We start from the raw sequence: 26,100 nt of genomic DNA, 5'->3' as shown, positions 1-26,100 counted from the left end.
CTTCAGTTCATTATAAACGCTGTAGCCATACCCATCTACCTTACCAACCGATCAGTGTCTGTCACCCCCCTCTGCCAATTGCTCCACTGGCTTCCACTTCCCCAACCTATAAAATTCAAAATACTAACAATAACAAATCCACCCCAACCTACATCACCCACCTCATCTCAAAATATCACCCAAACCAGCCTTCCCTCTTCCCAAGACTCTCCAGCTCTCCTCGCATGCTCACCTCCAGGACTTTTCCAGAGTGTCTCCCATTCTCTGGAACTCCCTACCCGAATCTGTCCGCTTATCTCCTACACTGTCCACCTTCAGGCGATCCTTGAAAACTCATCTCTTCAGGGAGGCCTATTCCGCCTCGATATAACAGTACTTTCAATTCTTCCAATAAATCCTCCCACACAATTATTACCTTTTGTAGCACTTGCCCCTCCTAATTACCAAGATCACAAACTACTTTAGTCAAACAGCTCTATAAATTTTGCCAAGCTGTGCCCACTGCCCGATCCCATGTACATCCAGAGAGGAAATTGTAATAAGCAGCATTCACATCTACAGAGAACCCTAATTCTTTCCTCGTTCTCTATAGTGTAGCTTGATGAATGCAGGGGCTGATTTCTACTAGCAGTTTGGGATGTTCAGTGATTACATGCCTGCAGTTTACTGATGGGCCGAACACCCCTGTGTTTGGTTCGAATTCGAACTTTAGAACATGGGAAAAGTTTGAATTTGAACTCGAACTCAATGCAAGTCTATGGGGCTAGCACTTTGAAAATCAATTGACCCCATTTTGAAGACTTATATGCAATTTATTGGCCATAAAAAGGGTATGGGGATTCAGGTACTGCCCTGGGGAACATGTATCAATGAAAAAAACACTTTAAAACAGTTTTTAAAGGTGAAGTGATTTTAACATTGCTTAAAGTGAAACAATAAAAATGAAAAATTATTTTAAATATCATGGATGGGGGTTCAGATGCAAGGCTTTAGCCAATCAGGGCTAACAAGTCACTGTGCAGCTCAGTGGGGGAATAGCCCTTTGAACGCCCTGACAGTTCGTGTGTTTGCCGAACACTTGAATTGCCAATGTTCGAGTCGAACTAATGCTCGACACGAACGTTGAGCCCATCCCTGCTGAACTTCAGAAGAGAAATGGTAATTTATGAATTCTGAAAATAGACATTGAACAAAACGGGAACGTGACTTACTGGCAGCAAGTGGCTTATGAGACAAATCAGACAAGGGCTGTGATTCTGGTTTTTATTCCAAAGTGGGAGCTGCGCTGTGTGAAAGGTGGTATAATAGCATACTCTTAAGTAGTACTTCTGTAGTATTTCCCTTCCCTACTTCCCTGGCAGTTACATAAAGGGTTATGTAGGGAGGTAAAGGGATGGGCAGAGTAGCAGGGCCAGCACATAAATTAATTAGACTCTCTCAGAAGAGGAGAAGGGAATGACGTGCAAGGAGGGAGGGACTGTGGTAGGTGAATGACTCTTTCTGGAGTAGTTTTATTCTCTAGCAAGTACAAAGGCACTTTGCAGGTAAATACAAAATAATTTATGGAAATAAAAAAAAACCCACTGCGCATAACCATTTTAAATTCATGTTTTGATTCTGTGCTTTAACTGCAATATTTTAATTTTGTGACCTGGTCTCTCTAATAATAAGCTAAGATTGCTTTGTTTCTTGAAATCTATTTACATTATCTTCCAATGCTTTTTGCACAATGCAGTTGCAACCATTTTTAAAATATGATGTATTCTTGTTTAATTTGCAGAATCTGCGCAGACACATCTTCACTTCCTCGTACCCTGGGTGAGTTGCAGCTGTATCGTGTCCTGCAGAGAGCCAACTTACTGGGCTACTATGACACCTTCATCCAGCAGGGTGGCGATGATGTGCAACAGCTATGTGAAGCAGGAGAAGATGAGTTCTTGGAGATCATGTCTTTGGTTGGCATGGCAACAAAGCCTCTCCATGTTCGAAGATTACAGAAAGCCTTAAGAGACTGGGCTACTAATCCAGGACTGTTTAACCAGCCACCTTTGGGAAATGTCCCTCTGAGCACCAGCATACCTTTATTCAAGATATCTGAAACCACGGGGAGGGTTGGGAGACAATGTAATGGAGTCATTGGTCATTCTGAAAGCCTAAACAAGACCATTGCAAGTTTTGGTGTTCCAGAGCAGTTGGAGCAGCATGAGAAGAGATCACCTATAGAACTGGACTGCAGAACTTGGACAGTGCAGGTTTCTCCAGATCAAAATGAAGCAGATGACGATGATGTGGATGATGATGATGATGGGAGAGGAATGCAGTATGGCACAGGAGGTGAAAGGTTAGACCCTGACATGGTACAGGTGATATCTGACAGTGTGGAGAGGCTGATGAAAGGCTTGCCTCGTGGTGATATAGCTGAGGCACGATCCATGCTTAAAATAAATAAAAAACTGGGGCGGTCATTGGGCCATATCTTTCACATGGCGGATGGAGGGCCCAGGAAGGAGAGGGAGATTAGAAGGCACAGTGCTATATATGGAAGGAGTGACTCCAAGAGACGTGAAGGAAAGAGACTCACACTGCATGAGGTTGGTGAAGCTGCTCTCCATCTTTGATAAAGAGAATTAAAATAATGAACTCAAAAAGACAAAGAACCAACTATACTATCACAGTTAAATCGGTATTTGACTTTAAAAAATCTGATTGGTTTCTGCAGGGCTTCCGGAGTTTACTGTTTAGATTTGCTCATTGCAATGTCTTATTGAATACATCTAATGTGGCTTAATACATTTATTTTTAAGTTCTGCGTATCTCTGACCAAAAATTAAATCAAACTGTAAATTTTTGAATATAGGATTAAAAAGAAATCAAGACTTACTGCATGAAAAATGACAAAATGAACACATATTTCAAATGTTTTCATAAGTGGGTTTAGAATATAAAGAGCATGTTTTTAAATATGATCTTTGAGAACAGATAAGCATTACTGTTTAGAACCTTCCCTTCCAACCACTCAAAATAGATCAACAAGAATTTTCAACTCGCATTTCTTCTTAACCACTTGAAGACCAGGAGGGTTATTCACAAAGCTAGCCGAAGGATCAGCCATAGCTCCGGCTGATCCTTAGGCTAGCTTCGGCCGCCTGAGCCCTGCTGTACGGGCTATTCACCATAGCCCGTACAACTCTCAAAGCTGGCCGAGCAGCTCAGCCGAGCCGAAGGCATATGCTTTGGCTCGACTGAGCCGAAGTGAAACTCGAAGCGGGCCGCAGCTGAGCGGAGGCAGCCGTGATCTCACGGCTGGCTCTGCCCAGTTGCAATGACAGATCAGTGTCCCCAGGTTAAACAATGACAACTTGGCGGAGGCGGCCGTTTAATGTCCAATTGTCTGGGCACAGGTGCAATTTAAATAGCAAGTGGGAAATGCCTGCATCCAATCAGATTGTTCAGGTATTTTGAGAGCCAGCGGGGCCGACTAGCAGAATACTAAAGCTTGGCCCAGTGGGAGATTACTCCATCCACACAGTTTAGCGTAGCTGGAGGAATCTGTTGCACTTTTCCCATCTGACCATAGAAACTCTGCAGATAACCTATAGGTGTATGGCCAGCTTAAGCATTGAAAGTGTGATCTTTGTAAATTTATAGTTGTGGCGAGATGGCTATAACTCACAATCTCAGTAGAGTTGGCACACAGTGACTCAGCCCAAATGACACCTTAAGGATCCTTGAGAAGTTCAATACAAACTGTGCATATCTTTACAACAGCAAACATTGGATAGTTCAAAAGATCATAATGTGAGCCACTCAGCAAAGGGCATGTGGATAAGATGCAGACTGGAACATAATGAGGAAGGGTGGAGCTATCTACACAGAAAACCTGAACTATGGGGAGGGGTGGAGACAAATACCAGAGACAGATGAAACAAATAGAGGGTTATTCTCTAAAGAGACAAAGGATTCTGCCTTAGCTTCAGCTGATCCTTCGGCTCACTTCAGCTGCCGGAGCCCTTCGGTTCAGTCGAACCGAAGGGCTGCTGTACAGGCTATTCACAAAAGCCCAAACAGCAGCCGAGCGGCTCAGCTGAGCCAAACGCATATACTTTGGCTCAGCTGAACCGTAGTGACAGCCGAAGCGGGGAGCACGGTTTGCGAATGACACCTAGGTGGAGGCGGCCGGCTCCGCCAAGTTGTTTTCATTTGCCCGGGACCTGTGTGAAGCCTCTGGCAGGTGCAGGCGAAATGTAAACAGTTGGGCGGAGCTGGCGATAATGCCACTAGTTCCGCCCAATTGTTTATATTTTGCCGCCATCTGTCAGAATCCTTATTCTGTGGCGGGAGTTCATCCCATGCGGTCAGGTTGGCAGGCACCGTTTATATTTATTTATTATTTAAAAATGTATTTCACGGAGTCGTCGTCGTGGATCTTTTTTTTTTTAAATATAGGACTTGTCAAAAATCCTTTGTTGTGCTTTTATGTCAATTAAAGGATTTTTGATCAAAGTGTGGTCTTTTTATTTAGCTTTTATTTAACCCTTTAGTGAAGGGGTAGGGGTACAAGTACCCCTTACTCATTCACAAGGGGAGGGGCTGCATCTGGGTGCCCTTTTATTGAAGGGGTACACCGATGCAAATAAGCCCCCGTGCCCGCAGACCCCCACAACGAACGCCTCAGGGCTTGTGGGAAAGAGGTCCTTGTCTCCATTGGCACAGGGACAAGGTCCTTTTCCAGCATTCGACTATTCACTCACTGCCGTTTGCCCCCTGTGAGAATAGGGGTGAACGGCAGCGAGTAAACTGCCGGAGGTTCGGCTTAGTCGATCCAGATGTTGGATCGGCTGAGTCAAACGGCTTCTCCACATCAACCAAAGGCAGCCGATGTACGGCTGATTTTACCCGATGTACAGCTGAAATCAGCCATACAGAGCCGAAATGAATAGCTGAACGCTGTTTGGCTCAGTTCACTTTGGCTCGGTTATTCACTCGGCTGCCTTCGGCAGCTGAATGAATAAGCCTTATAATCTTAAAGGCCTATGTGTACACAATGTGTAACATGACAACCACTTTGGAATTAAAGTTTGAATCTGATTGATGGCTGAGGAGCAATGCTAACAAAAAGACTAACAGTCATTTTGGTGTCACTCCCTCTGAAAAGTAGGGCACTCGGTCATGTAGGGCAGTAGGGCACTCGCTCACCGAGAGCTTGACAGTTGCAGGAGAAAGGAGGGAACCCAGCGGCATACCTTATCCCACCGGGTGAATGTCCCCTCCTCTCTCTGCCAGCATCCATCACCAAGATGGCCGGCGGCAGGTATCGGCAAGATGGCGTCGCATATGCGATGATGTCATTGCGCACGCACGTGGTGATGTCACACGCATGCATGATTATGGCACAGCAGAGTGTCACCCAGAACCCACTCTGGGTGACACCCGGCCCTGGGATGCCCCTGCTAGGGACACTCTGAGCTTCCACTCATTAATATACAAGGCTTCTAGATCTTTAACCCTTTGTTAGAAAGAGTCATTTAACTAGATCTGCCAGCGCAGTACAGACAGGGTTAATTAAAGGAGAACTATGAGGTGAGTGATTTACACTTATCCTCATAGTTAGAGCCAATGTGTAACATTGAAACTGAAACAAGTCGGCTCTATTGATCGGGAATTGAGCGACCACATACCATCGCTCGCTCACTTCCCGATCATCTCCCTGCAGAGATCGGTCACTGTCGGTCACAGCTCCCCGCAGGGATTACCCGACTCCGATCCCCCAGTGCTTAGTGGAGGAACGGACAGGGGAGGGGGCGGACACAGCTGGCTCGGCTTCTAGATAGGCAGAGCCAGCTGTCACTCACGCAGCTGGGTGGATCTCAACAGCATTGTCCAGATCCGTGCCGGCTCTGACGTTCTTAGTATATGGCGGGCAATAGCCCGCTATATACTGAGCTTTGGGTCATGGGTGGACGCTAGTATATGTCTTCCTGTGATTGTAAAGAGAACTATGGGATAAAAAGGTTACCCAATAGTTCTCTTTTAAGTTAAAGATGAACTCTTCATTCCCCTTGCATTCTACAGAAGAATGCATTTTAGAGAAAAGCTTTTCTTTCAAGAAAAAGCAACAAAGCCAAAGTGAGACCTGCAAATGAGCTCCTGCTGCAAAACCTCAGCATGGCTTGGCTGTGGGTGGGGACGTTGACATCCTTACCTCTGTCTGGGTGACAAGATCCCCAAGTGCCCCAAGACTGTGGAGCTACTACATCCCAATGGCTTGTACTTCTCTGACTGAGTTTATCGACCTAAAAAAAGTTTCCACTACAAAACGTATAGATTTGTAGTGAGTGGCCAGAGGGGTCAAAGAGATTTGTCAACCAAACACAATGACATCTATTCATCCATAAGTCCCAGTCACTATCGACCTTTAGGCAAACTTATCTGGAAGGGTTGAATTGTGCTGTGCTGATAATAAAATATGATGTTGAATAATGTGCACTTACCTGCATAGAATTCATTCTTACAACCACTCATTGATAGACCAAAAGCAAACATAAAAATAGCTGAAGGAGAGCACAGTCTAACATAACTGCAAAACATGACATCATGTCAGTTCCATTAGTGGTGACACAGCTCATGTGTAAATCACAAGTCTGTTTTTAGATATTATAATGTAAGATTTTTTGCTTGGTTTCAGTATAAATCTGTTGAGCAATGCTCAGTAACAGCCTACAATATGTATGTACTCTGTGCCAGAATGACAACAGATAGTCATAGACATCACCACAGCTGACTTTGTAGATGCTTGTTTGAGATTGTGTTGTTTTCAGCTCTGTTGTGCATACTGCTTGGCAGCTTCTATTAGGACAGCTCTTTTAGTAGAAAGGCAGATAGAAGAGTATGCTCGTTGTAGTAGTATTCGGAGAGCAGGAACAGAACTACCTGGCCCTTTGCTGTAATATAACTAGTCAAAATTTTACAGGTTTTTTTTTACACAGAGACATATCCTATATAGCTTACTGGGCTCATTTACTAAATCATGAAAAGATGATGTGAGTGTTGGCCTGCTATATTACTGTATGCAGTGATATAAAGCACAATTGCAATCTCTAACATTTGATCATGTGATGTAGAAGCTCTGTTTTTACCATTTTACCTGTGTATGACTGAATCATTTACTCCATTTGACCTCACTTCACTTTTAGTAAATTAAATCATAGGTTAAATGAATATGGGCTAGTACAATAAACAGAGTATAGATGACCAACGAACAGTGTCCTATATACCATCACATCTCATTCTTCTTTTTTAACAGAATAGTATATGTGAGATGAAGGAACAATATTGGATTTACCCATATAAAAAATAGTCCGATACCCACCTCTTTTTTTTTTGCATGAGAAAATGACAGCTGGATTCTGATTGATTGGTTTGGGTAATCTCAGTGTATGTCCATCCTGCTTTCGCCTCAAAAAGGTACTGTGGGCTCCTAGATTTGACTAGCTAGCTCCTGACTCCTGCAGCTTACTAGCCATCCAGGTAATGCACACATATTTTCCAGCCTTTGTAAAATTCCTTAAAGTGACATTAAACCCTCAGATTTTTTAACATAAAGCAATAGTGTAATGTGTTCCTGTTGACAATCTAAAAATGCAAATAAAGTTCCTGCTTCCTGTAATCAAGAATGTAAAAATGTATCTCTCCCGCCGATGAGGAAGTTTCCTGTGCAGTCTGCTGGGAAACCAATACTTCTGGGTAAGTCAACTTTGTGTTTCCCGCAGTGCTCAGTGGTTCCTCCTGTTGGTCTCCACGGCACAGGCAGCAAGAGAGGTAAGCCTTTACTGTACATTTTTTACAGGGAGTAGCTGTTAGATAGGTAACAGTGTCACTGTAATCGTTTTCTACTTTTTTGGTTCTGTTAGACCTTCTGGTCATCTGATCACTAAGTGGACCCCTCAGAAAAGCCATAAGGATCTCTAATGTGAACCCATGCATACTGTCACATAGAAAGCTGTCTGGGAATGGATCTCATGCTGATTGGAGCCGTTAAAAATGGATGTCACCGATGTGACATCCGTGTCTGTCTAGTTTTTTCCTCCATCTTGTGATGGAGAAAAAAACTGGACTTACCTGACCCATGTTAGGTCTGTGGGGAGTCGGATATAAACGGACATGTGTCCACTTTCATCAGATTACCCCCGATCCATCACAATCAGGTCTACCAAAACGGACCTCTGTTCTGTGTGATTACTGTACCTGGAGTCTGTGGTAATCAGATGTAAGCAGATGCCCATCCATTTAGGTCTGGCTGCCTATAGACTAACGTGGGCTTCCGATCAGATCGGCCTAAAAATTAACAGTTGGACCTAATCGGACTACCCATCTGAAGGGGGCCATATTGTGTCGCCATGCCACCTGTGTTGATAGAGTATGGTGTACATGTTGTGAAAAGTTGAACACCTCTGGTATAAAGGATAGGGTAATTATAAAATATACCATGTAAATTATTAATAGTAGCATGAACATGAAAATGTTATGTAGTACAGATAAGATCTAAAGATTCAGTGTTACATCCTGTCCATCTTTTCTATTTTTTCCTCTACAGCTGACAATAAATGAAGCAGCCGCTCAGTGCTGTATAAGGGATAATACCTTGCTCCTGCGGAGGGTGGAGTTATTCTCTCTTGCCAGGCAGGCTGCTCGGGAGAGCTCTTACTTAGCATCTTTGAAATGCTCCAGGTAAGTTCACAAATAACATTCTGACTAGAAATACCATATGGCATATTACAGTGCAGAGGAATTCAAGCTGTCATTTACAGATGGATCTATTAGGACTTTAGAAGAAAAGAAAGTATGTGCTATGACTTAACTGAGTGTGAAATGATTTATTCTAATATATGAGAACTGAGGAAAGGTTATGATATGTGGAACTGTTGTTCACAGCAGATAGTAAATGCAGCATTCATCTTGAAACCGTCACTGGAAAAATGACACCATTTGTCTGTTTGTTGTGACTAATACCCATGTTTTTTTGCCTCTAATTTATATTCTTTGATTTCAGTGTTAGAGTTCTGGTCATACGTTGCTACATAAACTTTGTGAAAAATTATATCTTTTTCGAAATAACAGATTTTGCACAAAGGTTTGCTTCTTTAGGTCTCTCAATAGACCTGTATCCATAAGCTTTGACCTGCAACTCACATATGTGCCTGTGCCTGCAACGTAAGGCCCTTTTTTGCTCCAGCATGACTAGACCCCTGTGCACAAACAAGGTCCATAAAGACATGGTTTGGCACATTTGATGTGGAAGAACTCAAGTGGCCTACACAAAACTCTGACTTCAACCCTATTAAATACCTTTAGGTGAACTGGAATGTGGATTGCGAGCCAGATTTTCTTGTCCAACATTGTTACCTGACCTCACAAATGCTATTTTGGTTGAATGGGCACAAATTCCAACAGACACTTTAAACACTTGTAGAAAGCCTTCCCTGAAGAGTGGAGGCTATTACAGCTGCAAAGATGGGGATACTCCACATTAATGCCCATGGTTTTTAAATGGTATGTCCAACAAGCTCATGTAGGTGGTCAGGTTTCATCAAATCCTTGGCCATAGAGTGCAGTTTGCTATCTTTCTAAACCCTAACAATGGTAGGACCTCCAGCTAATCACAATCCCAGCTTTCGATTATGGTGTGCTTACTGGTCACACTTCACCTTCCATGCCACTGGCTAGTACAGTTTGCAAATTGCTTTAAATGTCCTATGATTATACACGGTGGGCCACGGAAAAGTAGCCCGCATCCAATACCGGTGCCACGCTGTTTGGAGGAGGCCGTAGCCCCTTGCTCTCTGTCTGGCGACGTGGTGTCGCCCCGTGTGCAGTGTTCCGGCTTTATTTTGCCTTCCTATTTAGTCATTGTGTGCACATCCTGTCAGAAAGATGGTGTTCTCCCTGGAACAGCGAATAGTGATTGTGGAAGGCTATGTGCAAAGCGGATCAATTAAGGAAACGTAAGAGGCCTTCGCCGTCAAGTACCCAAGAATAAAACCACCAGCTAAACATTGTATTCATAGTCTGGTTCGAAAATGGCGTCAAACTGGCTCTGTCTCAAACATGAAGAAATCGAGGCCTCCATCAGTCCGGACGCCCAAAGTCATCCGTGACATTCAGCAGCGGATTGCAAGTAGCCCCTAAAAATCATCTCGAAGACTATCTCAGCAAGTTGGTGTATCATGAACAATGTTTTGGCGAGTGCTGAAATCTCTGAACCTCAAACTGTACCGAATAACATGTGTACAGGAACTGAAAGAGCCAGACAAAGTTAAACTCGTAAATGACTGTACTTGGTTGCTGAATATGATTGCTGATGGACATTTGGACCCACTGCTGTACTTCATGACGGACGAAGCTTGGTTTCATTTATCAAGTCATGTAAATTCCTAGAATACGAGGTACTGGTCCGCTGAAAATCCCCACTTGACTCACGAAACACCACTTCACAACAAGAAAATTGGCGTTTGGTGGGCGGTGTCAGGAACTTGTCCACATGCGATTTTTATCTGTGGGGAAATTTAAAGCAGAAAGTGTACGCCAGCAATCCACATACCCTTAATAAACTCAAGGAAAACATGACGAACACTATACGGAGCATCACTGTTGAGGAGCTGCAAACAGTATCAGCCAACATGCTCCGACATGCCCAAAGGTGTATAGTCGTGAATGGAGACCACTTTTGGCATCTGTTGTAACTTATGGGTAAATTAATAAAAACAATCCACTTGCTTGTTCATCTTGTCGTACTATCGCTGGAGGCGGGCTACTTTTCCATGGCCCACCCTGTATATCAAAGTTTTCTTGTACACTGCGATACTTTTTCACTGGAGGTTGTCTTCAGTATTACTTGGATACATCTCTTACTGAAAGGAGAACTATGAGGTGAGTGAAAATCACTCAACCTCATAGTTCTAGCCGACATGTGACAATGAAACTGTCACACATTGGCTCAATAGATTGGGAAATGAGCGAACACATACCGTCACTCGCTCACTTCTCAATCATCTCCCTGCAGAGCACGGTGACTGTCAGTCACCGCTCCCCGCAGGGATTCCCCCCCTCCCTGCTCCCATCCTCCAGCACTGACTGGAGGAACGGACGGGGCAAGGGGTGGGCGCAACTGGCTCTGCCTCTAGATAGGCTGAGCCAGTTGTCATTCACGCAGCTGGGTGGATCTCAACAGCATTGTTGGGATCCTTCCCGGCTGCGGCAATCTAAGTATACCGCGAGCTGTAGCTCGCAATATACTGAGCTTTGGGTCACGGGAGGATGCTAGTATATGTCCTCCCGTGACCCTTAAGAGAACTATGGGGAAAAACACTTTGGGGAAAAACACTTACCCCATAGTTCTCTTTTAAGCTTGAGCAATAATGCCACAGTAGTAAGTATAATTCTATAGACAGGTAGTTTTCCCACTGGGTCATATTCTGAAGCTTAATATCCATTTGAACATTGAAGAGATAACTCCGTTTTGCAGCTTATTAATTTAGGTAATTTTAGATAAGTCTGAAGTTGGATTAATTGTTTGTAAGAAATTGAATTGCTGGTATGTGCTAAATGTCTATGAATAGTGAGGGTGCTAATAGCTCCCATAGGATTAGGTAGTAATTAGGTGTTATACAGCAGATCAATCTATGTAGCCCAGTTGCTGTCTACCAATGACAAAGAAGTTTGGAGGAATTATGGATTTTTGAGAAGTTCCAGTGGGATAGAAGAGTAAGACTGAGGTTTAGACCTCATTCTGAAGCTTTTTCACAATGTAGGATAAATAATTATAAGTATGTAATTAGTGGTCCTAAGGCAGACCTAAGAATAGATACAATTCTAGGGTACTTTATGGTGGTGACTCCATTGACCTGAGAAAGAGATCTGAGCTATGTTGTGGTCATTGTGCAGGTTTCAAAATATAAGTAATTGGAGAAGTCTGAGATTTGGAATTTACCAGGGATATAGAATATACATTAATGTGATCATTTTGACCAAACCCATGCTGCCAGCCTGTGATAAAAAGGGAAAATGCCTGCTCATTTCAGAGTGGCAGTATGACTTGGGAGAGTTTCACTTTTAGGGTGTGTTAATATTGTAAGTCATTAGCTAAATATAATATATAACTAAAGTGACTCTCTATATTAAAATTCAAAGTTGAAACTTGTTAGTTTTTGCATGTGGGTAAAGTGTTGCAAAACACAACCTCAGACTTTTCTGAGTTAGAGCAGATATCTCATTAAACAGGTGTTAGTAACAAATGAGGAAATAAGACACACAAATGACTAAAAGTACAACTAAAGGTTCCTATTTAACAGTCTAAACAAGTTCAAAGTCAAATCACTGTGTAATGTGCAAGCCTCATAAAGTAAATAAAAAACTTCCTTTAAATTTCCTGACTAAGCCAAATCCTACATTTGTATCTCACACTCTACCCCTCCCAGATACTGCAGGTCCCAGTTGGAGGGTTTTAGCAATAGAGGCAGTGCTGTCTATCCAGAAAACAAAGGGTAGAACTAGATGTGGCCAGGTGCTGACTGACAACTGAAGCTGGGTATAGATGGCTCTATTTTTTTAATTCAACCTGCAGGCTTATGCGTTCATGGAGGAACCCCCTGCTGTGTCTACTATATTCTCACAGCAGCCGCTTGGCTGCTAGCTCCTTTTGGCTGAGAATTTTCCAACCTGCTACTTTGATCAGCTGATCGAGGAATGCCAGGTGGAAGGGTACCAACAGTGGCCCCCACACAGCAGATTTCGGACAGTTCATGCCTACAGGCATATGAATCAGAAGTGACAAAGCTGATAGACACGCCCTCTGCAACATTTTTTGATCCCACTGTAGTTCAAGCGCGCACAGTCTTCATGAGAGTGGCAACTCTGCTCTGAATTCAGGAGCAGTGCAGCATTGTTGCCACCCCATTAAAGGAAGCTGTATTTTGGTGGAGATCGCATATTTTTTTAGATGAGTTGTCATAGCTCTTTTTTAAAGTAAATACTAGATCGTAAGTGAACACACCACTTGTATGCTCTTTAATAAATTGCATTTTCCTGAATGTCTGGACATTTTAAACAGCGAATGTTTCTATTGCTAGAAAAAGCAGGGCAAAATGTTTAGACATATTTTGACGGTGATGCCCTTGATGTAGCTTTAAGGCTTAATTAAGCTAGAAAAAGTTTCTGACATGTCCGGGTGAGAGTTAAAAGGCGGTCAGATTCATATTGGGCAGAATTAATGTTAATCAGGACTTTTCTAAAACTGTCTTATGCATTGGAGATAAAAGCAACCTGTCCAATAATAACTTTCTTAGAAGTCAATTTGAGAAGCTAGCTGCACATATTTTAGAAGAGCTATGAGTCTGTAGGTTCTGTGGTTTAGTGGGTCTTTGTTTGGTTTAGGGATGATCACAATAAGTGAAGCAAGAAATGTGAATGGTTTTAAAAAAAACCCTTGACATTTTTATTGAGATAATACAAATATTTACCATGTTAATGATATCTTAAAAGTCATTCTCAGTATTTATAGGTTTGCAGACGGTCGTTAAAGTGATATTAAAGTCAAAAGTTTTTTTTTTAAATTCTATTTCAAATGCTGAATAAATAAATGCTGCTTCTTGATGTTTAAAAGTTTTAGTTTCCTGCAGTCAGCCGGTTCCCTGAGCACTGGCCCTGATATTCTGTTCTAGTGTGGCTCCTCTCCCTATGGATGGTGTGTCTACACAAACACATAGGCATAGCAATGCAAGCCATTCCCCTGTTCCTCCTCCCTCCACCCTTCTCTATTCTAGTAGATGGACAGATGCTTGAGACTCTGCTGTCCCTTGTGACCTTCTAATCAACAGGAAGTTCAGGGAATGGGGCCCAGGCTTGGTACAGGAAGTACCAGGCCTTCAAAGATTTTCATATATAGTCACATTTACAGTATCTCCAATAAAGGAGCCGGTGCTATTTCCTTCAGAACCAATGCTCCTTGTGTAATTCCAAAATTGCAAAGGGCTATACTTGTAATCAACTGGTTGCTATTGGTTACAGCGACACATCTATATGAATTCTACCTCTTCACCAGCATTCTAATGATCCAGTACAAAGTATTTCATTTAAATTATCCAGTCTGCTGTAAATCTTTATTTCTGTGACCTCCAGGCTAGTTTCCATATAAAGCACATAAATCTGGGTGTAAATTATTATACAACCTATCCACTCTTGTGGCATAGTCTGTTTCTATTTACAAAACCTTAGCCCATTTCAAATTGCATAATCCCATACAGCAGTCACTCCCTTAGAAATTAGTCCCCCAATAGTTTGGTTTGGGTAAACAAGATGTAAAATTCTAAGGTTTGCATGTGAATGTCGGATAAAATTCCACATGGCAGCCACTCTCTCTTGCCTTTAAAAAAAAGAGTCTGCCAATGGTATGGATTAAAGGAGAACTATGAGGTGAATGCTTTTCACTCACCTCATAGTTCTAGCCGACCTGTGACAATGAGACTGTCACAGGTCGGCTCAGTAGATTGAGAAGTGAGTGAACACATACCATCATTCGCTCACCTCTCGATCCTGTCCCAGCTCTCTACCATGACAGGGCACGGATTCCCCCCTCCCCACTCCGATCCGCCAGCGCTGACTGGCAGATCGGACAGGGGAGGGGGCGGGTACAGCTGGCTCTTCCTCTAGATAGGCACAGCCAGCTGCCACTCACGCAGCTGGGCGGATCCAGACATAATTGTCGTGATGCGCTTCAGCTGAGGCGTCTCAGTATACCGTGAGCAGTAGCTCGCGGTATACTGTGGCATCTCAGTATGGTATACTGAGCTTAGGGTGATGGGAGGACGCTAGTTTGTGTCCTCCCATTACCCTAATGAGAACTATGGGGAAAAGCCTTAACCCCATAGTTCTCCTTTAAGTGAACAAGATATCACATTTTGGCATTTTCCTGTGAGTGTCAGATGAAGTAGAAAACATGCATCAGTTAGCAATGCAAATGGATGTAGATACACAGTCCGCACATACTGTATATACTATAATTCCCACAAGTGCAGCACCATATATGAATTATAAATTGATGATAGTTTCTTAGTCATCCATAGCACAACAGAAGTTTGTGATTCAAAAAGAGTCCTGCCTTCAGTTTTAGTCAATAATGAATATACACATTTCTCTCTGGCTCCACAAACAATATTCAATCACAACAGATCCAGTGTAGATGTAATGTGTGCACCACATTTAATTCCAAGGCACTTTAGCGGGATATTTAACGTTCATATGGTATGAAAACACTGTAGTGCTTAACCATCCAGTTCAAATGCAAAGAGAGACCTTCACCGCTCCATCCACTTCACAGTTCCACTGCTTGTCTTTGTTGCAGGTGCAGGCCAGAGAGCCATCCATACTCCACAGCAAATGCAATCCAAAAAGACAACCGCACACTGCCAATCCTCACCCAATGCTTCTTTATTTGTAAAGTAGGTTTTAGTTGGCGTGTGTTAGAACAATAGAGAGAAAAGAGAGCAAGATTTCACACCCCAAATAGATTTGACTAAAAAGAATACAAAGAGTAGATTCCACCTTAAGGTATGCAATTACCGAAAGGGGAGGGGCTTTTAAGAAATACTATAAACTCTCTAATTGTATAAAAATATGAATTCATTTATTACATAATTGAAAATAGATAAATAGGACATAATAGATGACTCATTCAGATAAAACCCGACATGTTTCGCCCGACTGGGCTTCTTCAGGGGAAATTATATATCCTAAATGAGAGAGAACCCATGTGAGGCAAATCAGAGACTACACTCTTATATAAAACAAACATATATACACATTATAATATCATGGATATTAACAAGCTTACATGGGAGGAGTCCAGAAGGGCCATCAGTCGACATCACTACATGAAAAATGGAGGGGGCCGAGTGTCTCAGGTATGTTTTCCCTCTATTCAAATAAAAGTAGTCATGCATGGGAATCGTGTCAGGAAAGCAAAGCAGCCACAACAAGTTGAGGGCAACAAAAAAGGAGGTTTGTATTGAACAGGCACAAATAAATATACGTGAAATAATGATTTAATGGAAATGATGAGTGAATAATTGTGTGCGGTGATATAGATAACATATTAATTTTATTTATATAATATTCATAGTATTGAATAGTGACGGTAAAATTTATAAGGGATTGTGTGTATATGTCTGAATGATAAACGAGTGAAGTTTAAAAAAGTTGTGAATAATTACTTCAATTATCAAAATACTCATATTTGTGTGTACAAAAGCAGTCTTGTGACTATGCATATTGCTCAATGAGCATAGCTTTAGACTATGCCTACTATGCAACATGCACAGTCACAACAAATTGCATAAGTGAAACTCAAAAGGTGCAAGTGCAAGCAGTGCTCAGGTGACAAACATAAGTAGATGTCTGTTTCCAAAACCATTGTGAAAGAATGAGACTTCAACTGCAAATCAAAAGTATTACCTGGTGTAGCCAACTTCTAGTGTGTTCCTCACTGTGCTGCATAGGAAATGACCGCTCCTGCGGCCATTTATATGCTATCCATGAATGCTGCACGCCGTAGGCCTGCCCCCAAAGGGGCGGAGCCACGGCGCGCAGTGATTGCATAAGTGAAACTCAAAACAAGTGCAAGTCGCTTACCTCTAATGCATTTCAATCAATCGGCCTTAGTCATAGAGACTCTACGACTAAGCTCGATTGGGTAAAAAGTGTTAGAGGTGAGTGACTAGCAGACGGGGTTAAAGGGCCCTCAATAGTCAGTCCTTCCAAAATGCTGCTAATCTAGATTGAAGAAATGTATAAGCATAGCAAAATACTTATATTAGCTGAATGGAACCCTTTTAAATTACATTTTATTAATGGCATTAAACCAGTATTTAGTAATGCAATGCATATGGCAACCTAGTTTTTAAATTTACACATACATGCGGAATATACGATACTGATATTTCAGCATCTATTCTTCATTTTTTTTTGCTTCTAGGTTAACTCCTGAGGAAATGGGTGCACCACAAGCAAAACAGCTTAAGCAAGAGGTAATGGAATGATACACCTATGTCCTGCAAATCTTTTATTGCAAAAAATATTCCTGTACTTTTTAATAGGTGTATGTTGGTGGACTGAATTATTGACTGGCAGTTCTCCGGAGCCACTTTTCTCCATTTGAACCCGCCATGTCACACTAGCAACTTTGTAGCAGCAATCTGTAGCTGCAACAATACCCCCCCCCCCTCCCCGCTCCGATCCGCCAGCACTGACTGGCGGAACAGACAGGGGAAGGGGCGGGTACAGGTGGCTCTGCCTCTAGACAGGCAGAGCCAGCTGTCACTCACGCAGCTGGGTGGATCTCGACAGTATTGACGGGATCTGTCTTGGCTGCGGCGGTCTCAGTATACCGTGAGCTGTAGCTCGTGGTATACTGAGCTTTGGGTCACGGGAGGATGCTAGTTTATGTCCTCATGTGACCCTTAGGAGAACTATGGGGAAAATCACTGTGCCCATAGTTTTCCTTTAATGCTACACAATAGTTGTGGTTTACTGCTCCTCACAATGCAAAGCTAGGAGTTGGCTGACTCAATGAAAAGTGGTCAGATAATTGATATTGCCCCGTGCTGCAACAGATGATTGTGGAATCCTACAGAGAATAAATGCTAATGTTTAATTCAGACGAGTCCTATATGCAGAACAGAGTTGTTGACCTTTAACATGGAACTCTTGTTATTATAATTACTTCTACAGCCTTTTTCCCAGGGAACATCATTTTCAGTGATTTATACACTATAAAAAATTAGTGGCCCAGAAAAGAGGTCACTCTAGTGGGACTCTGTTATCCTTGCAAAGCAGGATTGTCAGGGTTATTCACAAAAGAGTGAAGTGTTTGGAGAAGGAAGGAGAAGTGAACGATCTAGGACAACATAGCTGAACTGGAAAGTGAGCTGAATTGGAGCCTTTTTCCAGTTCAGCTATGTTGTCCTAGATTGTTTACTTCTCCTGTCTTCTCCAAACTCTTCACCCTTTTGTCAATAACCCTGTGTAAATCTTCATATTTTAACACAGCTACACACTGTGAGGACATGTGATATCGGGATTTTTCTGAAAAGTATCACATCTGTGTTAGGTTTCAAAATGTCTTATATATGGGGATCTAAAGTATTGTATAATACATAGTTTGTTATTTAGCCAAGGATATTTTTCACTACTGAAAGAAGAAACTCTGCTCTTTGGATTTCTTGGCTTTATGACGCATTGGGGGTGTGATACTGGCTTCTTCAAAGCCTTATAATCCAAGATATATTATATTGCCTGGCTCCTTGTGGGCTTAGTGCAAATGGCACCTTTGGCACTTAATCAAAGGGCCCCCGAATTTATGCAACCCAGCCACATGGAAGAGAAATAAACACCTGACACTGAGATTGCACTGGCATTTTTTTAATCATTCTGCAAGCATACACACAATAAGAGACAATGAGGGAAATTTATCAAAACTGGAGCAGACAAAATCTTGAGCAACTGTGCATGGCAACCAATCAGCTTTTTGCTTTCATTTTCAAATCCTAATTGAACAAACTGAAAAAATAAGCTGATTGGTTACTGTGGGCAACTGCTCCAGATTTTGTCTGCTCTAGTGTTGATAAATTCACTTCAATGTATACTCTAAAGCATTGGCTCTCAACTGGTGGGTCGTGACCCAAAAGTGGGTCACGACCCCATGTTCAGTGGGTCGCCTTGTGCCGTCCACTTTTCTAGGTGAGAGGCTTCACAGCCTGCTCCAGTGCAGCACGGTCAGTTCTTGCGCCAAGCAGCCATTTATATTCTGCTCGGTGCAGAGTGTCAGCTAAAGGTTGGTTTGGGCTGGAGCTGTGGCCGTGAGGGAGCTCCATCCATACATGCATTGCTTATAGCTTCCTCGCATGTCCTGTAGAGGTGCCTGGACTAGGGTGACATCATGTACTGGCCCCCAGCATCTCTACAGGGCTCCCGCACAGCAGCGCACACTGGAAACCAGGCTGAGGATCCACTCCAGTTCTCGTAAAGTAGGGAGACTGGGTGGATCCTAAATTTAAAAAAAATGTAAACATTTTTTTTTTTTTGGAGTGTATGTGTGAGAATGTTTCTGTGGTTGTGTGTTTTTGAGGGCCTGTTCACACTAGCACAGTTTGTTAATCAGACAGTCCTATGCGATTAAAGCACTGTACCACGCAATTGCACCTACTACCCATTTTTCATTTAAATAGCACCCTAAATGCACCTTCCGCCCACAGTTAAATCGCCTGCACCGGAAGTCGCGGTATCGCAATGCCATGCGTTCCATTACAGTGAGGCTTGGGTCGCTACTTAATGACCAAGGACAAATGTGTTTTCTGAGGTTACACAGGTTGAGAACCACTGCTGCTGCAGCGGTCGCCAACCGGTGGTCCGCAAGAAAAATTTGGTGGTCCGCAATTGCCCCCCTGGTCCCTCTGATACCGTGCAGGCTGGGCCGTCATTGAACCGGCACAGATTTGGTAGGGGGGAAACAATTAATATTATTACTGGGCCGGGGCGGGCGACACCGCTCCCTCCCTCCCTCCCTCCACCAGCACTGCCACTCCTGCAGGCACACCCGCACCTATGTATGTATGTGTATATATACTGTATGTATATATAGATATATTCTCGTATTTTTTGTTTCCTCATAGATAAATATATTCTCGTGTGTGTGTGTATAAAACCAAAATAAAAAAATTGTCAGGCCAAAACCAAATATTTTTTTTATTTTAATTTTTTCACATTTTTAAAATATTTTATTTTTATTTATTTTGTATAAACTTTTTAATTTTTTTTATATTTTGTATTTATTCATTTTTTTTTAATATTTTTTTTTTAACTTTTTAGTGGCTTTGGGGAAATATTAAGGCTCTAAACAGACCTCCTGATATTTCCCTTTTAAAACAGAAAGAGTTTGAGCACTCTGTATTTTCTCCCCTCCCCGCTGGGGCACAGAGCAGCGCCCAGCGGGAGGAAAGAAACCTGGGATGCGCTGATTTATCGGCAGGAAAATAGCATTTTCGGCATTTAGCCAAAGTTATATATGAGGATACAAAAAATATGAGAATTTTTATATATTTAAAAAAAATTCATATTAGTGGTCCGCGGGATTTAAAATGATGAATTTAGTGGTCCATGAGGTCCAAAAGGTTGGCGACTGCTGCTCTAAAGTATATTTCTAGATGCTGTTACTTTACTACTGTTGCTACACAACACACTCAAACCACACACATACATAGCAGTGCAACCAAATATTATCCATCTATTAAGACCGCTGTAAATTTGTGAATCGGTACTGCTTTTATTGTCCCTGTAATATGGTGATCCAGGAACACCCCTGCTAAAAGCTAAAAAGTACTGGCACCAGGCAGATTCAAACCTGCCTTGAAATGTTGAATGTGTCTGGTGATGCTGAAATCAGGCAGAGAAGTATAGTGATGTATAACTTAGTACCAGCTAACTTGAAATAATATAATTCATGATAATGTTGACAGTTTCTTTTCTTCAGGTTGTGGAGGTGTCATTGCAAGGGGAAACAGAGGGGGTAAATACATTGGTGCGGCATAGCTTGGAAGAAGACAGTGGCAGCATTTCAGGGGAAAGCATGGATGGTCATTTGCAAGGTGGGGACTGCTGCTGCTTTAATACACTAATATACTGTACAGAGAAAGTATTTTCCTTGCTCTCCCATACAGATTACCCTTCTTCTCAGTCTTCCCCCCTCTACTTTTAACTCTCAGCATTCTGACCTGTCAGCAAAAGTCTTGTCATTGGCTTCACTAGAGATTTCATAGCACATATTGTGGGCTTTCTCCTAAGGTTTAGAAGGTTGAGCACTGCTCAGAACTCAGACAGTTAGAACCACTTAGTGTCGACAGGCTTTTGTTCGCTTCTAGTGAGTTCTGCATCTCCATCATACAAATCTATGGGAATGCAAAACCCACTTAAAGCAGGTTAAGCTCAGGCCGGAAAAAGGTCAAATGCACCTATCAATGAATTCTGAATGATCTTTAAACTGATATCACCAAAGCCCGCTGACAAAGCTCCTCAAGCTGTTTCTACTTTTTGATTTTGGAAACAAAATATGATGATCCATAAGTGGTCCCTAAACATTTAGACCTCATACAGTGTCTTTCTTCTGTGGCTTCCAGACAACATATCAGCCATTAATACAAAACACTTGTTTTATTACTAAATCTTCACCTCTACTTCCTACCATCCTGAGGCTGTTGCTCTCACCTGTCGTGAGGAATTTGACACAGTCATCATGTAGGTGTTGGCGCTGTTCACAATCAAAAAAGAAGTACCAGTTATATAAGCTGATATTATGTGTTTTACCCTGAAAGGATCTTTTAAAAGCAGCAGCAAATAGAAAGTACAATTTTTTTGGTGCTTTACATGTGCGATTATTTTAAAGAAAAATCTGCATTTGGAAAAAAAAAAAAATTCCTTTTTTGTTTTGTCTTCTTTAGCTGTGACAGTAAGAATACCATCATCACCTGGAGTTCCCCCTACAGACCTATCAATTGCTCTCCCACACCCATCTCCATGGAGTAGACAGCTACTGCAACAGACACTAATGGATGAAGGGTTACGACTGGCCAGACTGGTGTCACGTGACAGGTTGGGCCGCATCAGCCTGTGTGTGCCTGGGACGCCTCATATCTCAGGTGAGACACCATAATCGAAATAAGTGATGTATGAAGACATGGAAAATATAGAATCAGCCAGATAAACTAAGAGTGGCGGTTGTTGAGGAATGTAAAGCACATATAGTTTATTTGGTGCATAGTTGAATGTGTAACTGTCTTGCAGCATCATCCTCTCGGCGTACCGCGGTACATCTCTGTCATGCCAAATATTGACAAACTTGTTTTCGGAACCATTATTTATTTACTGCAGATTGTGAGACTTTTTGTGGGAAATGTCACACTTGTGTTTTTTTTTTTTAAACAATTGGTAAACTAGTTTTTTTTTTTCAAAAACCCTTTAAATTAAACTATTATTTGGCGCATCCAAAAAAGAATGTTTCCATGCCCTAATTATTTGGCAGACCAGCAATAGATTATCTGGCCCACTGTAAGTGAAGCATTTAAATATGAGCCCAAAACATACCATAAATGTCAGTTTCAGGGGATTCTTTTGTTGTCCTGCACATAACTGACTAAAGGTCTATGTAAGCACAGGTTTGCTGCAGGCACCGACCACTGTGTTACTTGCAATGCCCCAAATGAACTACTGTATATTCCAGACAGATTGGAAACATCTAAGAATCTCAATTAAACCTCTGTATGCACTGCTATACACGCTTACACACCTCCAGTAAAACATTGCATAAAAACAGGGATTGTTGTTGGAATATTGTCATGACCTGAAATGTGTGACTATACAACTGCTATTATTTTTATTTCCATTTCTGTCCAATAAACCCCTCTTTAAGGAAAAATAGGAATTTTTGGTTCCCATATATTCCAATGCCTGTTCAAGCTGGCCTACTGCATCAAAGGGACCCCTCCCTAGCCACCCCTAGCCAACCACTCTACTATCAAAGATTCAAACACTTACAAGCACATAGCAAGCATTAGGAGACATATAGGGGTTGATTTAGTAAAGGTAAATAGGCTGTTCACTTTGCAAGGACATTTTCTCATAGCTTAGGGAATGAGGTGAAGCTCTGCTGACTTCTACCATCTAATCATATGCAAACAAAAATACAGCTTTTTTATTTTCCTTTTTCTACACATGATTGGTTATTCTTTGCAAAGTGAATGTTTACCACATTTACCAAGCTAAGGAAAAATTACCGCGCAAAGTGAACAGCTTTTGCCTTTAGTAAACCATCCTCCTAGTGCCAATATAAAGCACATGGTATGAGAGCTCCTGCCTAGATGTGGTTGCTGCCCTGCACTATGCATGAATACTGCATACATTTGCCTGCCATCTGCCTGGCAAAGTGCATCCCAGTTTTGTCTGTGCTGAATTGCCCACGTAGGAATTTTCCAAAGTTGTTCATCTCTCTTGACTGGTTTCTTTGGGTTCCTGAAATAAGCACTTCATCTGTGAAGTAGCATATTATATAAATCCTACTCTATTTCTTATGTTTTTCATATACAAGGATCGGACCATTTCTATGTTGTATTTACTATTTTTTCTTTTTATGCAGAGTGTGAGAATGGTGGATCGGAAAGCTGTTCAAGTCTGCCAGTTTCTCCACAGATCACGGACCTCCGAAATGGGAGCTGCAAGGAGCAAGAGTAAGACGAAGGCATAGCGGTCTAAAGTCCATTCAAGGCTAATAATTACCTTTGTTCACCCATCCAAAGCCATTGAGGACACTGAGCCATCACAAAATGAAGTGTAACCACTATCTATAGGCAACTACTATTCATAGTGTCCTAGGTATATATAGCATTTTCGGTCATGGCCATGGGGATTAAATATACTGTAGTGCATATTGTGATGGGCTGGATCGCGTTGCATAACATGTTTAGCTTTTAACTGAGATTGCAACTGTAATATTATATTCATATACAGTAATAGATGTTAGTAATTACAGTGACATGCTTTTCATTACTAGTTACACACCATACAACAACTGACTGTGTGGTATGGCAAGTCAGGCCACAATTGCATTTACCACCCAGTAGAGGCAGATAAGCTGTTCACCACACCACATATAAAGTTCACTACTGTCTATTGAATACTTAGAAGTAGCTTATAGCGTCTCACTGCACTCATATTTCTTCACTTGCTGTGTCCTAATAATCAGACTGATGCAATACAAGCAGTCTAATTTTGGTAATAAGCTACTTTAAGTCAATAATCCTGCTGGCAACTTGCCGTTGGACACTGTACACATGCGATGCTCCCAATAAGTAAAAGTTATGATTTTCTGTGCATTACATATTCATTTTTATAGTGATGAGTTGTCATGATTAGAATCTTGCCATATAAATAATGGCATTTACACAAATCATCGCTGAAGCCAATAGGAGTTTAAAGAGTGAGTCCATCCATCATTGTTTATTTGGAGATGAGCACCAGTGAACCAAAGAAAGAATTTGTAAGATGATATCATTCTGACAGGCCACTGGAGAGATCTCCCAGCAAATGCCATAAAATCTCCCTTCTCTAGCTGCAATAATGAAGTTATAATCTTTCTGCTACATTTTTCACATGTAAAATAAGGAGGAACACTGGGCAAACAGCTAAATGGGCTTTTCAAAAACAGATGCTGTTTAACTACAAAAAAATTGTACAAATCAGATTTATACATACGGTAGCTGTGCGTGTGTCACCAGCCAGGCAGGTAACACACATATTTCTTGCTTCAGCAGTGCAGCTTCCTTGTGTCACATTCACACCTCCAGCCTTCTCACTGTACCAGGAGTCAGGGGCAGTTCATATAAGTGCTCTATGGTAACGCATTGTAAAAACACACATTTTAATGCAACACACAGTGAAGCTTCAAGCACTATTTTGATTGGCATCCCAATACACAGACACAATGCACACATATAAACCATCTGTGTGTTGCAATGGAAAAAAAATGAGGCATGCCCAATTCTAGGGCATCGAAGAACTTTGGCAGCCCATTCAAATTTGAATTGGCTGCTCAACGCCATGCAACTTAAACACGCATGCTTTAACACAATGCACTGGTGTGAACATGTCCTTACTGTGTAGCAGAGGTATATGAATCACAACAATAAATATCCAGGATATTGGAGGTAAAACAGTCTGCATGTATGTATTTAAATGTGTATTTAGTGTGTTGCCTTATATCAATCATGTAGGGTAAAACAAAACCCCGTCATAATGTAGAGATCTCATCACTGGAGTCTGAAAAGAGAGTCTGGTGGGTAATTCAACCTACAAGCCACATTGAAACATCAGTTGTGGGTGGACTGACCCTTTAATCTTTCTAGTCATCATTGCCGCTAAATAATAGTTCATATCAGTGCTGATGTCATACATACAGTACGTCATTTCTGTGCACTGAATCATTACTTGCCTATTTTATTTTCTAATAGTTGTATCTATTCTTCTTTTATACATGAGTTTAATATCAACTAGAATTTAAATGAACTGATTTTTTTTTCTTAGTACTTCCTTTGTCTATCTTCATATACACTGAGTGGCCAGATTATTATCACCACCTGACGTTTGTAGGCAAATTAGCTATAATTAGCTATAATTTTGCGCTGAAGTTACTAGAGGGCCAGACCATTATAAATAGGGAAGCAGGTTGTTTACCACGACAGTAGAAGTAATTTTTTTCTGAAGAAACGGGGAAACAACGCGATTTAACAGCCTTTGAACGTAGGATGATTGTTGAAACTCTGAGCCATGGAGCGAGTATCAGCAAAACAGCAGAATTCGTTAAATGTTCAAGAGCTGCTGTTGTTAAAGTGTTTAAAGACTGGACTGTCAGCCGAAAATCTGGGTCTGAACGTGCGAATTGTGGCCGTCAGCGACTAGTCAATGTTAGGGCAGAACGGAGAGAGGCAAGACTGGTACAAGACCACAGAAGGGCAACAGTGCAGTGTCAGATTCCTCGCATCACCTTTCAACATCTCGTGGAGTCACGAGGCGGCCCAACAAAGTCATCTTGTGGCCCAACGAAGTACTGATGGGGTGGTCATAATAATCTGGCCACTCTGTGTAGCTGAGCCCTGTAGACCATTTATAAGAAAGCAATAAAACAGCTCATGTTCTGATTGCAATAATACATTGTACATTCATATGTTATCACAGCATTGCTGACACTGTTCTGTGGACTTCTTGGACTCTAGGCCGGCAGAACAGACACCAGCCTGTACAGAATTTTCAGTAGATTGTGAAAGGAGTAACACGCTTATACTCTGCCTTGGAAATGATGGAATAAGCTCTTGCTTTACTTCCATTCAACTAATTGTACAAATAGCTCAGTGATTAACGTAGAATTGTGACTATACATTCCAGCTGGAACAATTCAGTTCAGTCTATATTTCAGATTGTTATTTATTGTCGCTAACTATATTATGTTCCTCA

At 41.8% G+C, this 26,100-nt stretch overlaps 1 protein-coding gene across 1 annotated transcript in view; it reads left to right on the top strand.

The window, feature by feature from the left end:
• The window catches only part of NAB2 (NGFI-A binding protein 2), a 35,506-nt gene extending 12,014 nt beyond the window's left edge, over nucleotides 1-23,492 (top strand). The window contains exons 2-7 of the mRNA XM_018569598.1: nucleotides 1,781-2,591; nucleotides 8,594-8,727; nucleotides 17,024-17,075; nucleotides 20,576-20,690; nucleotides 21,540-21,737; nucleotides 23,231-23,492. Of these exons, the coding sequence (XP_018425100.1) occupies nucleotides 1,781-2,591; nucleotides 8,594-8,727; nucleotides 17,024-17,075; nucleotides 20,576-20,690; nucleotides 21,540-21,737; nucleotides 23,231-23,325 (1,405 nt within the window). The 3' untranslated portion in view covers nucleotides 23,326-23,492. The remainder of the gene's footprint in view (nucleotides 1-1,780; nucleotides 2,592-8,593; nucleotides 8,728-17,023; nucleotides 17,076-20,575; nucleotides 20,691-21,539; nucleotides 21,738-23,230) is intronic.
• The last annotated feature ends 2,608 nt before the right edge of the window (nucleotides 23,493-26,100 follow it).

This window comes from Nanorana parkeri, unplaced genomic scaffold (genome assembly GCF_000935625.1).
Source record: "Nanorana parkeri isolate BGI_ZX_2015 unplaced genomic scaffold, ASM93562v1 scaffold35, whole genome shotgun sequence".
Taxonomy (NCBI): domain Eukaryota; kingdom Metazoa; phylum Chordata; class Amphibia; order Anura; family Dicroglossidae; genus Nanorana; species Nanorana parkeri.
This window is presented reverse-complemented; position numbering and strand designations above follow the sequence as displayed.